Source organism: Camponotus floridanus, unplaced genomic scaffold, assembly GCF_003227725.1.
Source record: "Camponotus floridanus strain SB8 unplaced genomic scaffold, Cflo_v7.5 scaffold48, whole genome shotgun sequence".
NCBI classification, from domain to species: domain Eukaryota; kingdom Metazoa; phylum Arthropoda; class Insecta; order Hymenoptera; family Formicidae; genus Camponotus; species Camponotus floridanus.
In genome coordinates, this window is record NW_020229636.1 from 1,088,162 (window position 1) to 1,107,338 (window position 19,177).

General features: G+C 37.9%; 1 protein-coding gene across 2 annotated transcripts in view; it reads left to right on the forward strand.

The window, feature by feature from the left end:
• The window catches only part of LOC105258730 (headcase protein), a 146,264-nt gene that overhangs the window by 11,419 nt on the left and 115,668 nt on the right, over positions 1-19,177 (forward strand). The window contains exons 1-2 of one of the 2 annotated variants that reach the window (XM_025412136.1): positions 10,937-11,318; positions 15,024-15,120. In XM_025412136.1, coding sequence (XP_025267921.1) covers positions 11,254-11,318; positions 15,024-15,120 — 162 coding nt within the window. In that variant the 5' untranslated portion in view covers positions 10,937-11,253. Of the gene's footprint in view, positions 1-10,936; positions 11,319-15,023; positions 15,121-19,177 lie in introns of those variants that run through there. The other variant, XM_025412135.1, reaches the window with a different exon arrangement.

The following is a 19,177-nucleotide window of genomic DNA, read 5'->3' on the forward strand; positions in this document are numbered from 1 at the left end:
ATAATGTACTTAATATAACATACATATTTAATTAAAATTAAATGCTTTTGCTTAAATGAAATAAACAATTCTTTCCATTTAAAGCAAAAGTTTCAAGAAAACAAATTTATTTGATTTAAAAAAATTTTTCCCTCAGTGTGTCTAAAAAATAAATAAAAAGTTAAATGTAAAACTGTAGATAAATAGTTGGCGAAATACGATTTAAATTCATGTGTATTCGTTTGATAAAGAAATTAATTCAGTTTATAGTTGCACATACTAATGTCTAGGAAATTGCCGTAAATATGCAATAACTACTGGACAAATAATAAATTATTAATCGTAATTTAATTTATTTGAGAAAATGTGTTTAAACATACGCTACGTAATTATTTCAACTTTTATAATCTCGCGTACTTGAAAGTTTCCTCGGATGTGTAAGTTGAATGTTCCACACGAACCCGCTATCTTTAGGCAAAATTAGCACTTGGCTGTGAAAACTAGTAAAACTTGTAAATGGAATTCCAGAAACGATAAGCTTCTCAAGGTGATAAGCCGAATTGTGGTCTCTTGGTGGAAAACTTTCACACGCTCACGACTTTCGGAGAGAGAAACGATAATGATATAAAAATTACATTTTTCGAACATGAGTTTAATTACGTTAGGTTCGCGCGATGTGCGATGGGTGGTATGTTACGGCGATGTCGTATTTTCGGTCTGCTTGCTAAATTGCAATAATTAAGGAAATTACATTTCGCTTTTGCGTGAGACGCGTTTCTCAAAACTTTTTTTCCCCGCCCTAATAATTATCGCACGGAGAAAATCAGTCGGGCTTGCAATCGTATTTTTCAATTGGACGCTGCAACACGAGAGAGTGCGAATTTTAAATAACAGAAATTTATTACGTATCTTTTTTATACTTTGGTTTTTATAGTTTTTTATACTTATCGCACACACACACACTATTTAAATTATCGATTTATTACATTTAATGTTAATTTTAATATCGATATAGTGCTTTGTTTAGATAATTTTTTCTTTTTTAATATTTGACATAATTTCTTTACAAAAATAGTATAATCTCTTTAAAATTACCAACGAATATATTAATATCTATATATTAAAGATACATTAAAAGATGCATATGTAGAAACACAATTGATATTAAAATCAAGCAATGATTAAATGATTTAAATATAGTTTTAGATAATAGATTGTTTAATATATGACACATGAGAAATAAAACAGTTGTTTTTCGTGTTAAATATAGTCGGAATATATCATTATGAAATATTGGTTGTGATAGGAGGAAAACATGAATACGGATTAAAGGCGAATAGATATTTTATGCGTTACGAGCGATAACAAAAATCGTTTTCGCATCGGCGAAACTTTCCAATGGTCGTTTTTTCGACGATCATAATTTGTGTCGACCATCATGACTCGATCCGGGCTCGAATTTCTCGTGGAAGATTGCTCCGGACCCTCTCATTGTCTCGACAGATAGAGAGGGAAAGAGAGAAAGAGACTTTGCGATATTATAACGTTACATGAGCGTGTTACGGAATACGTAATTCGATATCAGAATATACTGTTTTCCCAAGTTGGTAAGGATACATTGAATATGTGTCAAAAGGTAGCAGCAACTTTCGTTCTACCTCGCGATGCTATTATCTCAACTTTTCAACATGGTTTGTGTTAAGAATGCCACATCAATCTCATCTATCTTTTTAATACAAAGATATGTTGTACTTTTGTGAGATTTAAAAAAATTAAAGAAAAGTAATCTCCAATCTTTTCGATTCAGTACGTGCATTGTTCATATTTAATTACTACACAGAGAAAAATGTACACTGTATTCAAGTAAATATTATTTATTTTAAGTATATCATAAGTTTATATATCCGCAAATATATCATAAGTTTACCACAAGCATTAAATTTAATCGAGTATATTCTGAATTTTAATACGTGCAATATTTTAGTCAAGAATATTATAAATTAAAACAAAAATTTGGTTTGCTTACTACAAGAGTTTTTGGCGTAAAGTAAGTTTGATTTTTCTTTGATACAACTTTACAATATTCTTGAAAAGAAAATAAATTCTTCTTTTGAGTACATGATAATGAGATTTTCTAACAATTGTGATGAGTATATTTTAAGATTATCATCAAGAATTATATTCTTTGTTGAAGAAAACTATTACTTAAAAGAAGAAAAATAAACTGAGTAATCGCTTTTCTTGGCAGTAGAATGATATTTTTCTCTGTGTATACAAAACAATGTAATCTATATAATGTTTGCTTCATCGAATAAAGGTCGAGAGAAATGAAATGACTTCCAAAATTGTACGATATATTAAACGATATTCGTTGAGCTCTTATGAACTTATAATATGCATTTAATTGAATCGACTTTGCAAGCGTCGAGTGCTAGAAAATGAATCGCCAAACAATATCGATCGCGCACATGTCTCGAATGCGCTAATTGAAATCTCTCGGAAATCCCCGACGAATATAGACTCGCGCGTCATCGAGGTTGACAATCGCAGTTGAAATGTATTGCATCGCAGTCGACGAATCTGTCGCTTCCGTTTCCCGAGAGAGACAGCAGACAGCTGTATATCTCAAAGCTTCTTCGATAGCGCAAAGTTCTCTCGTAGGAATCACTCCCGACTTCGGTTAAATCTCAATTTCGTGCCCCTCTCCTTTCCTCCTCCTCACCTGTATTTTCTCGCGACTCCTTTACATCATCTTTTTTACGAGTCGCCCGCCTTAGGCGGCGGCAGGCGACAAAAGGAGGGAGATGTTGTCGCAAACACGCTCGCTAGACAAACACTATCGCGTCCGCGCAATAATTCGCCGGCTAAATCACCGGCCTAAAACGCCAGCCGACTTGTCGGACTCGGCGCAGGATCCTTATTTACGCGATACCGTTATCCTCCGCGCACATCTTTCGCCCTCTTCCGCTTCTTTCATTCCGCCGTCTCGTCGGAAGCGAGTTAAAGAGGAGGACGAGCAGAAGAGGAGAAACGAGACGAGGACTCGCGTGTTTCCTCGCATTCGTATATGTATTTTGCGCACGAGTGTGTATATTATTGTCGGCCTGGGGGTGGTTTACTGCTAATTGGTTTGTTAACGTCGTTCAGGACTGAAAGAGACACGCGTCTCGCTCTTCCTCGCGTGCATGATACGCTTTACTGTTCGTACGGCGCTCGTATGCAGTTTGCGAGTACGCGTGTCGAAAAAAATACGGGAAACTTTTACCAGCCACATTTAATTATAGCGGCGGAAATGTTTCCCTCCTCTTCTATATCTCTCATCTCTTTCTCTCTCATCTATGGTGTGTACAATAGTACGTGATAGAAAGCGAGTGGTTTGTCCCAGACGATGTTTATATTTGGAGGTGCTTGATAATGTATCACGCAATAATTAAACAATGATAAACAACCGCGCTCGTATGTGTTTTTTGAGTACGCGCGCCGAGTTTGCCAGAAAAATTTACAAATTATTAATCATGATAACGAAATCTTTTGTTTTTTTCCTCTTGTATTATTCTATTATTCTTCTATTATTTAATTTAATATGCTACACTTTTGTGTGTGTGTGTGTGTGTGCAATATATTATATATTCTATATTAATTAGTTATACAATATTTATCGTGTATATAATGGATGGTTCATTCAAGTCTAATAAGGTATTTGTTTTTGACATATTCGATGAGATACGTATCAGAATAATTCTATTATTGCATTTGCGATATTATAATTAACTTGAAAACAATGCGCTGGGCGTATAAAATTTTTAATATCAAATAATTTCCTCGATATATATTTTTTTAAACATACTATTAAAATTGCCGACAGTCTACATTATTTCCAGCCAAGTCCGACGGGAGATACGAATTAATGAGGATTTTATATACGCGAGAGGAAATGATTACGAGAGGCTTGGGAGTACTCGTGTTTCTCTGTCTCTTGAAAATCTGAATTCGTGCTTTCTGGAGCACGTGAGCATATAATCCGGGGGATGGCAGTTCCCCGCGTTATATAACTACATATAATAAGAAGGGTAAGGCTCGAGGGAGGGGAGGGGATTAACCTTTAGACGAGTTCTCAGGTAATCTTCTCTCTTTGGCGAGATTCATTCGAGGTCCGTTATCGCTTCGGGGATAAGTCCGCTTACAAGGACCTCCTTACACGATCGTTGGACTTCCTTTTTCTCACGCGCGTACGTGCCCCGGCGAGAAAAAAAGCTCCTTATCCGCCGACTCTATTTCGGTTTATTGGATGGCTCTCGTCCTCGACATTTTTTTGCCTCGATTCTCCCGGTGCAGCTTCCATCGATACTCGCCGTCGAGTAATACGATTTTCTCAGTCTGGTTAAATCCAAGTGAAGTTTGAGGAACCGATATATTTCGTGATTCCACACGTGCCATAAAACTAAATCCGTATCCGTAAATTTTGAGTCTTCGATTTACATGTATAAAAGACAAAAATGTCTTTTTTAAATTATATAAATTTTATAAAATATTATTTTATAAGATATGCCGTCAAAAATCTGCTATATACGAGATGATAATTTATTCTGTTTGATTGTAACATGAAAATATCAGCTCTATTAATTAGTTTAGATAGTTTTATATACGAATGATGACAATTTGTTACGCTGCATAACTACAGGTTGTATTTTTCGTAGACGCACACAGAGAAAAATATTATTCTACTACCAAGAAAAGCTATTATTCAGTTTATTTTTCTTTTTTTAAGCAATAGTTTTCTTCAACAAAAAATATATTCTTGATAATAATCTTAAAATATACTCATCACAAGTGTTAGAAAATCTCATTATCATGTACTGAAAAGAATTTATTTTCTCTTCAAGAATATTGTAAAAAAAATATTGTATCAAAGAAAAATCAAACTTCCTTTACGTCAACTTTTGTAGCAAACCAAATTTTTCTTTTAATTCAATATTCTTGACTAAAATACAGAATATATTCAATTAAATTTAATGCTTGTGGTAAACTTATGATATATTTACGGATATACAAACTTATGATATACTTAAAATAAATATTTACTTGAATACAGTACACATTTTCCTCTGTGCAGTCTCCCACGATTGTCATATTCGCTTTTCTCCCTCGATTCGCCGGTGATGGCTTTGGTGACGAGTCAGTCGAGTGCACGTCGCACAAAGCATGGCAACAATTGAGCCGATATTCTCTCTCTCGAAATGAAAATAGGGGAAGGGTAGAGTGGAACGCGTTCCTGAACATGACACTCGAAATCGTGCCCTTCCAAGCATCGTCCACCGTGCTCTCGCCATTGACAGTATGTCGCTGACATTGACCCTCAAAGACGGCTCGTGTCGGCGACAAAAGCTTCGTTTCGATCTCGGACAGGATTTAACGAAACACAGAGAACGCGAGAGAGGATATATCGCAGAGTGGGTGGTTCGCTATATTTGCGAACGTGCGTGTTTGACGGATTCATCCCTCGGTATATAAACAATTTCAGCCTGTACGTTACACGACGCTTTCTTCAGTACCATTCGATATTCTTGCTTCGATAAATTCGATAGCCGCGAGGGACGGGCTTTGTGCACACACCGGGGTCACATAACGATACATCGCGTGGGATAAGACGCGAGTATTTTGACACGAGAGAGGAAGAAAATATATTACGACTGATACCGAAGTTGTTTGCAACATTTAGACACGTGTCGCTAACGTGACATAGATTGATAACGGCGAAAGTGACATCTCGCAAGTGACATTTCGACACGTTACACATTTGCTCGCGAGAAAAAAAAAATCTACGCGTCCAAGATACAAGAGTCAATGTCGCCTGTCGCGAAAAATACTTGCGAGAGTCAACGCGAGTGATTTATTCTCATATTTTTTTCGAAGCGTTAAATAAGCTCTTTCGTATCGATTAATGAATATCTGGCGAGATTAGACGCGATGACGAATCGCGGATCCGAAACCCCACCTCCCGATCGTCCTCGTTTAATTAATGAACGGGGGGGGGAGCGGCAGGGGGGGGTCTGCAGCAGCCAGCTTTCACGCTTGGATCGAGCACGCGGCATTAGCATACAATTAAATCGAGAACATGCAGGTTCGCTCTCGCGAACGAATGCACCGGGGGGGATTCTGCATCGTGATTCGACGCACGTAACCGACAACCGGCGGCCATCAATGTCTCCCCGTGGCTGTCATCCGTGAAGCTTGTTTTTCTTCTCCGCGTATCATCATTCCGCCGTGTTTATGTCGTCTATTAATAGATAGAAATCGCAGAACCGGTCTCCGATTTTTTTTTCTCCGCTGGCTTTACGTTCCAGTATCATTTTTGGCAGGAAAATGTGACGTTTTATGTCAAGAATTTTCTTCGACGGAAAAAGTCACTATATTTACTGCTGTATTAATAATTATATTCGTTAGACTCGGTATGCAAAACGGAATTAGTATTCTGAAATTAATTTCGAGTAAGAAATCTAAAGAAAAGGAGATTAAAAATTCATAAAATTCGGAAACACGTGGGATATTTCTTGTATTATATTTCTCTTTGGAGAGATTATCGTGATTTTGAAGTGTTTGAATGCTGTGGGAACGCACGAAATTCAAACGCGTTTACTTTGTTCGCGCGAAGTAAGTTTCCCAGGATGGGTTAAGTGCTAAAGAAGAAGAAGCAGCTTGTACAAATTTTCACGCGACATCGAGCGACTAGAACTGCTGGCCGGCCGGCTTGGGTTAGTCGATCCATTGTGTCTGACGTTTAGCTGTGGCGTCGTTTCCATTATCGTTGCTCGACTCATTAACGCACACCTGCGACCCGTTTTTAGGGGGATTTAAGTCCCGAGCCGTAGAAGATTCTCCTTTTCACAACACCACGGAGTAGGCTCACGTATGTACAAGAGACGTGATGTTCGTCATCGTTGTCACCGTCCGTGGAAACCGCACGTGGCAGCTGGCTGGTACGCCTTTAGCAAGATCCTCACGTGCTTCGTAAGTAATTCGTGAAGCGAATTCAGGAGTCTCATCCGCTGCGTTCAAGGACATCGCGAGGACGCAAGACACCGACTCTATTTATCTATAAGTCGATCCTCTCTCTCTCTCCCTCTTTCTCTCCCCTGATGCTATCTCGTTACCTGGCAATTCCTTCTGAACGCTTTCGGCTTACCGATAACCATCTCTGTGTACTCATCCTATCCTCTCTCGTATGTTAACAATGAATTTTGCGCGTGCTTTGATCTCTGTAATTTAAACACTTCGTCAATCCTCGGCTCGTCACTGCGTTGACAAAGACGAGATACGAAAGCATATTCCATCGAAGCACGCTAAGTATTTCGTATCAGTTTTCAATCAACTTGATAAATAATGGGATTACATTATAGATTATTTTATAAAAAATTTTTCTTCATCTCATATGAAGAAAATATTTTATTATAAGTCTCAAAGGAATTTATAAAATGTTATTGATTGAAGATAAATTGTCGATCAATTTAGAAATACCGTGCAACATTAACAATGTTGCATATGCGAGTTTTTTTTTGTATATCTCATGTTGTATAATTCCTAGAATTATACTACCGATCTTATATATTACCCGTCGAAAACATTTTTAATTTTTGTTTCCGACAGCTTGCTAGACAAGTTTCATAAGCGGAGAAAATTAATGATGCCGCTACTTCAGTGAAGTGGATAATAGCTGATACAAGACTTTTTTGCGGTATCTTTAGTATTCATGCTTTGACTTGTGAGCCATTTGTCAATTAAGTAGCTTGTTTTTAATAATTTGTTTCCATTACTTGTTACAGTCGAGTTTTATTAATCGAATAATCATCGAACTATGCATTAATCTTATCAATCTTAATGCACCCTGAATCAATAACGCTCGGTTTACTTGCTAGGAAAATAAGCATAATTTTATCCTACTTGGCTCTTTTGAATATTAACGATTTCGCGGAATTTATCTCCATCCTTGGACATCTTCGGCGAAGTCTTATCGGGTTGACTTCTTCGCGGTCGTGCGAGGTCTTTATTTTACCGTGGCTCTGCATTCCAGTACCATTAACACGGTCCGATTCATGCACACGTACGTAAAAGAGATAGGGCATGCGTGTGTGTGTGTGTGTGAGTGTATCATTCGTGATCACGCCCAGTGGCGCTTAGTTTCTTTCGCATGATGTATTTGTTGATATATGTATGTAGGTGTATTGTATATACCGGATGTCATATAGTTGTGCACGTGTGTGCGACTGGTGACGGAAGAGGCCATCTCACGAGAGTGTTATCGCTCAACTGCGCAAAAATGCGATAAAGGCTCTAGTGAAAAAAATATCGTTGAATTACTACGCCAAGTTTCACTTTCATTCTAAGGTCGCACTAAGGTTATATCTTTAATTTTGTCCTGTATCGAAATTTGAGACAAGATTAAGACGAGATTTGTGATTAATTTTCAAGACGATAAATTGTCAAGATTATTGATTAAAATAAAAGCTAAAATACGTATCTTTGTAAATTAGATAAAAAAATTATTATTATACGAATTTAAAAAATTTTATTTAAAAAATAAAAGCATTTATATTTAAAAATTTAGAAACAATATAAATTAATATAATAAACAATATAAACAATTTTATACATTTATTTAGCTATATAAAATATTACATGTATACATGTACGCGTTTCTCTAATTATGCGTATCCGAGCTACGTCTGTATTTTGGCATCATTGCCGGCAACTACATTTTCATAAAGATAACATATATTGGATAGTAAACAAATGAATAGTAATAATTTCATCTTAAATTATATATTATAATATAAAGATTATATTCAATATATTATTTTAAATAAGTATTCATTATTAGATAAAAATTGTTAATAAAAGTAACACGACATTTTTGCTAAAGTTTTATTCAAGATCAAGACAAGATTTAAAATTTTGGAAAATTTTCAATACTAATACAATATTTACGAATATTGTTTCGTCTTGAGTTTTGCGCCACCATTTTAGTTTTCGGCTTTTTTTAGATCTTTGTGCTCGTAAATAACAACCAGTAAGCGTAAACAAGATGTGTTCCACTTGGAGAAATGCCTATACAGAAACTGTCTTGAAACGTTTTTTCATCAAGAGTATGAGAGAAATAATTCGAAACTAAATATATAAAATAGATATTGTTACGTACACATATATATATTTATATAATAGGGCACAAAAAGATCGACAAAAAAACATTGCGAGTTTAAATAAATTTACATTTCATTTTCTTGCTGGCAAAATGTGGCCATTTTGCCAATCAACATAAACTGGACTGAGTCGATCTATTAATAGACACTTCAAACGATAGCAATTCAATCTTTAACTTGTTTATGGACATAGTCACGTAGTCATACTTCACATTTATCCTTGAATGTGACACTCGATAACATCGACTATATATATACATATATATTGTAAATTTACACTAAATAAATAAAACGTAGAGTCAAGCGATCACATTTGACACTAAATTGTGAGTATAAAAACATTAAAGTATTTTAATTTGCGACATACAACGCGCGAATCAATGAATCACATGTTTCAAATTTCATATAAATATACAGATTGATTTTAAACATTTAAATAGAATATTGAAGCAATAAATATATTAATTTTTCTAACATTGCCTCTCGATGCATTTTTATCGAAGCTCACAGAAAACTCGTTTTTTTCGTAAGAAAGAATTTCTTACGCGAAACAGATTCGTCAGCGTCGCGACAGAATATGATAAAGGTGTAACTAATATGTTTGTATAAGTCTCTAGGTGATCCGATGATTTAATAAGAGTTTCCTGTTTCTATAAAAATCCGCTATCAGGTTTCTTAATGCGTGTTGTTAAATTTTAATGACCCGAATAAGTTTACATGATGTTTCGCAAATGCAGATTTTAATTTGTGAACTTGTAACGTGGAAAAGAATATGAAAATACTTGTAGGAATTTACTTTTTTTATATAAAAAATAATTTAACAAAATATAAGTATCTAAAAACATCAAATCTTTATAATATTTTAAAATATATAATAAATAGAATAATTACAACTTTTTTTTTTGGAAAACATTTTAGTAATTTTTTAAATCTTTTATATTTAGATTCTCTCTCAAAATAGGTTTTGTTGCCCAAAGTTAACATCTCTTTATATAGAATAGGTATTGTCTAGGTCAGGCATTCGATAAAGCACGCTGACGTAAGTCGCCTGAAATAATCTAGCACGATAATCCCCTACAACTACCGCGCGGTTTTTCCGTACATCTACCGCTACATATATATATTTCCGATGATATCACCGATCATGCTCCAGCGTGTCTTGGAAGAACAAAAAATTGCCGAATGCGCGATCATTTTTGTTCAAAGACGAGCCCCTTCCGCGCGATTCGTTATCGTTATTCAATTTGTATATCGAATCCATTAATCCGCGATAACAAATTAGAGCGTAATCGGCTGATATATTGCGATAGGTCAGGTCCGTGTCGAGCGGTCGACGATAAACGTGATTAGTTGCATAACCGCAGCGCGTATCTGCGTCGCGAGCGCGCGAAAACATGTCCCCTCGTGGACGTTCTTTTTCTCGACAACAACTTGTCATGCATTCGCGAGTCGTTCGTCAATAATCGTTATCGCCGTTGCACGCGCCCCGTGTTTGCCGGAGATAAAGACTCGGATAAAGATTACGCGGCGACCTGGTATTAGCTCGGCTCGCCGCTATTTCCAGCGGGGAAGCGGGGAGGAAACGCCTCTGCGAGAGCGATATTACCGCGAACGAACGACGCAATTCTCGGAATCGCTGACTAACTCGCGGTCGGCGGCCGACATAATAAATCGCGAACGATTCGCCGCCGGCTTGGGATAAGAGGGTGACGGGGAGAGAGGAAGGCCAGGAGCGCGCAACACGAAGCGATTGCCACGATAGTTCTCCTTTATAAGCGCCTTGATAGCGTAATTATTCAATGGGAGAGGGGGAAGAAGTGTCGAGTGCGAAACACTTCCTAGAGACGTAATCCGTCACTGTGCGAGATGTACCGACCGCACTCGATACATCGGTGTTTGGTTACGAAAAGCAATCCGTTCGTCCGTATCTGACGGCTCTTTTGTGTGCCGCTTGCGCAACAATGTTAGATCCGAGCCTCGCGGCGTTCGAGCGCACGACACGCAAATCGTACGATCGTACTTTACGATGCCATTACTGCGACGTTATTGTATGTGACGTCCTACGCTTAAACTAAGCCAGATGTTTGTGACTGTGACTTGGAGACGTGTTCGTTTCTCGGTCATGAGGCATCTCGAGAGTACGAGGCAGGTGCAAATCGCATTAATATTAATCTCCCTTCTTTTCGACGTATTAATATATTAATTATTAATTATTAATATATTAATTATAATATAAATTATAATAAATTATGTACAATATATATGATTAATATATTAATTATTCAATGAGAGACACGTCGACTGGCACAAGATTTATCACAGCCTTGTAAAATGATCCTTATCGGGCTAGGAAAAATTTTCTATCGGAATTTTCTCGCGCCGTGTTATCTACGGAATCGTTATGACTATTATATATTGCGCGTATTATATTATTAATGATTTTTTTTTCTCGGAAATTATCTCGCGATTAATCCCTGACGGGCGCAAAACATTGATATCGTGCAATAACATTTGATACGTCTGTTCGTCAAGCACTCTCGTTACAAAAAGTGATTCGTGCGCACAAACAGTTCGGCGCTGCGATTAATCGAGCGGGATTAAGATGTATTTCACGGTTCGCCAATAGCGTTCACTCAAATAGGCGATTAATCACCTCGGCTCTACGTATCTAACGCGCTTGGAAATATTTCGCGCAGTTACGTTCGCGCTAATAATAACACGTCGGTTTCGCCGCTGCTTTTTTTTCTCGTGTTTTTTTTCTTCCCTCTTTTTTTCGCACCGCCTCGACCGACAATAACAACTAGGATTTCGTTTTTTTTTTTATTTTCGCAACATGTGTGCTCGCGAGGAATTTGGAGGCTCGCGGGTGAGTCGTCGAGTATTGGAGTCGCGTCAAGGTTAGATAATAACTTTCTTGCATCAGCGCACGCGGCAGATACCATTCTCAGATAGCGCGGCGAGTGTGTGCATATGCTAACTACGGAAACCGGTTAGTGCGCACTAAATTGGACTGCGGGCTAGTATTTTTTTCCCCGTGTTACGTCCAACTTAATGGCTTTCACGTGTACCGCCGGCTTCTTATTTTTATTCCGGACTTCCAGCGCGTACCATTTCTTTTTTTACGATCGTCGTCTCCCAGTCGAATGCGAGGAATGCCTCGCGTCGAAAACGAAAGTTGGCCGTTGGCGTACTTCCTATATATTTTTACAAAGCCTGTTTGGTTCAACGCTCTCGATTCTCGCTCTCGAAATGTGTAATTCGTGGGAGAGGTCGAGGAAGATGTAATTATACCGAAAAATTTCTAGATTTTTCAATTAATATATATTAATATTTTTGAAAATTTTTCGCGCAATTATCGAGTCGAAAAGGAATTTTCCAATGATTCGTGTGCAATATTCGAGGGTAATAATCCTGTTTTTTTTTGTCCAATAATTTTCGGAATATTTTTATCAAGTTAATTTTAAATATGTTAATGACGTGATATGTATTGACAACAATTTGATCGCGCGACTATTCACGTGTGTTTTCAACGTGCAGCGAGCTGCCAAGTAGCAGCGCAAAAAAAAAAAAAAGAAACGGCGCCGCGGCGCCTTCCTCGCGTTTATCGGCTCTTGTCTACATTGTTGACTAATCGCAGTAATGCGAAGTAAACAACACTATTTACTTCGTGTGAACGCTTCATCTATGTATATGTACGTATGCGACGCTACTACACTACTCTGTTGCAATCGAGTTTTCGTAACAACATATTATATAACGTTGTTAGTCATCGACGTGCGTTTAATATACACACATAACCGACCAATATAAAATTCTATCATTGGATGATTTAATGAAGAGCTTAAATCCATAATGAAATGCACGCTGTAAAAAATATTGAGCTTGGTGAGATAATTGAATATGCGGAAAATATTCAGAAATTCTCTCAAAATTCTCTGTAGAATAGATACATGTTTATCTCGTCTGATACATTAGAATAGACTATTAAAATTAAACACGTGTTGTGTTTATTGCTCTGTTGCGATGATCAGAAGCATTACAAACCTGGCGCTGATGTTACAAGTACGATAAAACAAACTAAACTTTACTTTGTTGCAATATGGAATTTTTAAATTAATTGGACTTATCGTTAGAAAAATGTTTAATTAGTTTCTAAAAATTTAAATATTAGAATTTTAAATATTTTATTTAAATATTAGAATTTTAAATATTTTTATTTAAATTAAATTAATTTTTAATAAACGTATTTTTGAGTAGGAGCACTTTGTGGAACCTTCGCATTTATTAAGAGATTAATATACAATGTTGTGACCACAATTATAGCTGCCTTTCAATCAAAGAGTAGAGTAAATTCAGAAAAATAACAATTACCGATTCAAAACCATGCTGATGTCAGATGTGAATTAGATACTTCAACAACTTATCTTAGCAAAAGTACTTTAGAATTCATTGAAAAAAGATCGAATGTAACAAGATTGCGAGAAGCATTTCTCTCCGATAACAAAACTAGATATCGAATGAGTGACGCATTGCATAACGCGAGCGAGTGTTTTCTTCGCGAAAAACGGTCGCCTGCCTTCGACAGTGCGCAATATTTTCGTGACCCTGGACTGACATTGCCAAACATAACCAATACATACGCGGCGATAGAGGGACGGTCTCGCTAGAGTGGAGGCCAAGGTCGCGGGTTCCCCACTCTATCCACCCCACCCTGGCTTGCCACTATGTTGACGCCTATCGTTCGCCGCCTGCCCGCTCGTCTTCCTGGTGACGCAACTATGTTGCACAGCTCGAACCGACTATTATGGTCGTCGTCGTTGTAATTCCCGTTCCGCGCTAGGTATCCTCGAGCCACCTCACTGGCGCCTGTTGTCGTTCTATTTTATCGTTTTAATTTGCCTATCGCGGAATTTCTTCTACATCGTCGTCAGCTAGAGCGCCGTTGACTTGTTATGTCGAACGTTGCGCAACAGTTGTTTATGAAAACATCGGAAATGTACATCTATAAATAATTATCGATTTACTTCTCTATCACCGAGCGTTAATTTTAACTTGTGAACTCTAACGAAGCCGATAATATATAATATTTAATATTGTCTTGTAATTGTGATTTAAAATTTTTTAATTATAATAATAATTCTAATGTATTATAATTTAAACGACACTAAGAAAAATCACGAAAAAGTTTCATATCGTACTAGAATTAATTTTGATTAATTGCGAAAATGTGATCTTTTCGATTTATCTAAAAATAATTCAAGAATTGAAAATGCTTGGAATGTTTGAGATAAATTAATAATTTTTTATTTAATGAAATTTGTACCGCGTAATTGGTCTGTAGTACGCTTTCATCTCGAGGAACTTTATTTTCGTTTTTTTTCTATGACAATTGATACAAGTTGAGTAAAAAGCGACATACGTACGTGCGAATACGTACTTACAATTAGAGTATTTTGTTTTCATCGTCGCACATGTATAAAAGAAGCATGGCTCGCAGGACGAGGGTCATATACTGGCATCCTTGGGGGAGAAAGTTGTCAAGCGAGAGGCCGAGGGTCCGGGGTTATTATGAATTGCGAAAAATTCACTGGAACGCTTTTTCGTTTTCGAAGCCCTTTAAAGGGTTCGTTTACGATTCTGCTGACCCGTGTCGTTCGATATCAATGTCCATATTTAACGTAACAAGCATCGATTTTTGAAAATAGATGTGGATGTAGAATGGAACGCGAGCAAGAAATACAGATAATATATACACGTATAAATTAATATAAATTAATGTCGCATTTAGTAATGCACATAACGTATGTCTGTTTAATATCTTGCAAATAATCCCGTTTTGTCCGCTTGCAGACAAAGCTGTGGCGCCAACGGCATCTTCTCCCGTCGTCTAGATTTCAGCGCTTTCAACAGTTTGCCCCGCACCAAACTCAACTCCTACCACATCAAGGTGAGTAATTAATTACTTCGCTACTTTTTGACGCGACGGAAGTTTCGCTTATGAAGCGTATAAATTACGACACACTACTTTGTTAACGAAATAAACCGACGTGATGAATCGTTGGCGATTACACAACATGCGAGATATACATATATATCGCGTGGAATATATCAAAATAAAATACTACACTGGGAAAGAAATATATCTTAAGATAGAAATCGCCTCTGTTGACTTCCTCAAAATTACGAAAGAAACAAATTATTATTTCATTTTATTATATGATAGCTACATTGTGCAATAACCTGGCATATTTAATCAAACGGATTTACATATGCTACATGCGTACGTAATAAGGTAAAAACTAGCTTGATAGATGGAGGATTAAACCAATATTGGTGACCACCAGCTTTAATCGCGTCGTAGGAGCTCGTTAAATTAATCTCGACCGAGAGACCGTCCTTTCCACATGCGTAAATCAGGCATAAGCTACGCCCCCGGCGAATCCTTTCGCATCCCGTCCTGTAACACTGTCGTCCTACCCTAAATACGAGGGGAAATCAATACCTGGGTAAACCGGGTAGCGTGCATGTGTCTCTTTGCGCACGCACGCACGTGCGTATCTACATACGTGCGCACGTACATTCACATCCGTATCGGCATTAAAGATATAAGAATACTTTTACTCATTTATACGACTTTTCCCTTGACCCGTGTTACTCTGTGGGTGTGCAAAGTCCGCTTGCACCGACGTCGGTTAGCGGTTAACTCTGTGATTCAACTGACTTATTATCTATTAACTGGCCGATTAACTGTTTTATTGTTGCAAGTAGCGGTATAATCCAGAGAGAGATGGAGGGCATCGTTAATCCGGGATTAGTTAACCCGGATTGTCGATGCGACTCGTAAACTCGGTTATACTAGTAAGTCGACTGGTGCTAATCCTGGTTAATCGACCTTCTTTATCCGCCTTTTTGTATTGCAGATTACTAGAATTGCAAAAAAGCATCATAAAATTCGAGATATTCCGTGGTTAATTTAAACCGTCGGTTTAATTTCGTTAAATAGTGTAATCTAAATTATGTATTATTAGTTTACTTGTAAATTGTATAATTAAAAAAGAATAATTGACTTTATCTTTATGTATAATATATCTCTATTGATATGTTATATCAATATAGAATAAAGAGTGTATAATTTAATTGAATAAATATAAAAATATATATACTTATATTTATGTTTATTTAATTAAATTTAATTAAACCGCGTAAAAATTTCAATCAATGACACAAAATATTGCAAATATACAAATGCGTAAGCGAAACTTCTACCAAACATGCATTATGAACGAGTTTAATGCATTATGCAGATGCGTTTTAACCTTGCGTAGAATATTATACAGTAAATGAATTATGAAAGATAATCAGTTTCAATATATTATAATATCGATTTGTTGACGAAAGGGCGAGCTTTTAACATTTCGCGTCTGTAAAATTCTACGTTTATCTTGGATCTATTTTACGAAGCAGAAAAAATAGCTCTTTTGAGGTGGACGGGGGATCTATAAGCGATGTGTACGCCCCATCTCTCCCGTTCCATAATACTTAACAAACTTTGACCTACGATCTGACCTCGACCTTCAAATTGCCTGCCATTTCGGCGCTTGTTTGCGGGAACGAAGAAAGAAAGGATGACTGGTAAAGCAGCCAGCTGGCTGTTCCCCTCCGAATTAGGGTACGTGCTCTCTCGCGCTGGGTTTCAACTTGTCTCGATAGAATCACCCGAGTTGTATTTTCGTCGGGACTTGGTCGGCGAGCAATCGTCAAAGTTTATAAGTTAACGACGCGACTAATTAACGCCGTCGAAACTTGGGGAACGATGCGTTCCTCGTGCGACGTTGCTAATCCGATCGCTACATCTGTTACGCTATTATTTGTTATCGTTACTGTTATTATCGACATATGGCGGAAATAAGAGCAATAATTTTTCCCGCGACTTTACGCGCGGCGCCGCTCGTTACGACGCGTTCGTAAAATCCATCCTGGCTATTTTATTAGAAAGCACGTGTACCCTTCCCTCGATCATTTTTTTTTTTTTTTCGGCTCTACCGACGGTGCGCTTTATTACAGTTCGACGTGACGTTTATAGCCCGCGGCGAGAACTCCGTCGCAGAAAACGACATTAACACATGGCATCCCTCGCGGAAATTCTGCCTAAATATACGAATATATAATACTACGTTATTATCGAAAAATAATTTTGAAGGTACTTTGCTATCGTCGATATCATGAAAATATCTGTCAAATAAATCGTCAACTGGAGAACGAGAACGTTTCCCGATACGTTCTCGCTTTTATGTCGTGACATTAGGGAAATAAATGCAGGGTGCGTATCCTTTTTTACGTCACGGTTTTGCATTCTTTTATCGCGCAACGAGATTTTCCGTGGCCATTCTCGAGCGTTATTCCGTCTACGAATCGACACACGAAGGTAGCGGCCGCTGGTTGCTGGTTCCAGTTTTTCAATAATACCGGTTCTCTCAGCCTCGCCGGCCGACTAAACCCAACGAGAGCCGTTAGGTAACTCGAGGGAGATCGATCTCCCTCTTTCTCTTTCTCTCTCTCACGCGATGGACATGTGTGCACGCATCGGGTTTTACAGTAGCAAAGAGATGGCTACGCACGGAAAGGACGGGGAGAGGAGGGACCTGGAGGAACCACAGGGCACCGTCGTAAACCCTCTGTTGGAAACCCTCGAAACACACCCAGCGAATCCTCCCATGGCAACCGCGTCCCCGCAGCTATCGTTCCCTTCTCCCCCCCCTCCGCCCATCCGGTGTGCGACCCTCTCGCATCGAGGGTGGATTACCCCTTTCTGCGTCGCGCGATGCGAATTGCAAAATGCAAGGTTTGCCTTTTGCGCGCTGAATACCGATGCGCACCGCCGACAATCCCCGGAGTCACTTAAGACCGGGGATTGTCGCCGTGAAATGGAAGTCATGGCGATAACTCCTCCGTTAAGACCCATCGTGAGGGAAAAGCAGAATGTTCCCTGCGCTCCATCGTCGTCTCGCGAATCCTTTCGCAATTTTTATCGCTCCACTTTAGTTGCGAATTCTGCAGCAATAGTGCTTACAAAGAGCAGCAAGAGATCCGCGAAGATACGTAGAATAATTTTCTTTTTAATTATCGTACGTGTGTGCAAATCGTGACGAACTATCGTGTGTTTCGTGTGAACAACCTCGCGGCTGCGTCCGACGATAAATCGGACAGGAGGAAAATGGGAAAGTGGCGTGCCACGATGCAGCAACAGTAACTCGACACGTGGCTTATATAGACACTGAAACTAGGAGTGGCTTGCATTCGCGTTTTATGCTTCGTCTCGTCGCGCTGTGTTTTATCTCTCTTGGCTTGGAACGAAAACGACCAACATTTTTAGATTAATGTATTATTTTATGATGTTTGTAGCTTAATATAATCTTATCTTGTAGCTTAATATAATCGTAATTCTAATATAACGTAATTAAAGTACGACGTGTAATTGCTTTTGCAATGCATTTTTTGGCGACTGACGTTTAGAAAATCGAAAGTAATATCGCGTCATAAATTCGTATCTATTGTCTTTTTTTTTTTTTTTGGTTTTGCAACTTATATAATTGAATCATCACTGTTTCGATGTAAATATCGGACGATAGTTTATTTTTACGTAGCTTGAGTCTCTCCCCTTCCAAATGTGATGCGGTTGAACGACCCGAATATTATCATTTCGTCGAATACTTGATGCGCTAAGCGTTACATTGACGCGATAGTTTATTATTGTAGAGCCCGCCGTATGCGAACTGCGGTTCTTTATCTCTCGCGACTCGATAAATATTGTTTCTTGAGCGCAATGTGACGAAGATAAATGCATCGAATGTCAGCAGCGCCAGCTTGCAGAAAATACTGAACGGGCAAAATGTCAAGTACACAATACTCCGTTTCTTTCACCTTTGTTCCTTGCACAAATAAAATAGAGGGATTAAAAGATAATAATGCAAATATATGCAATAATAATAATATAATTAAATTAA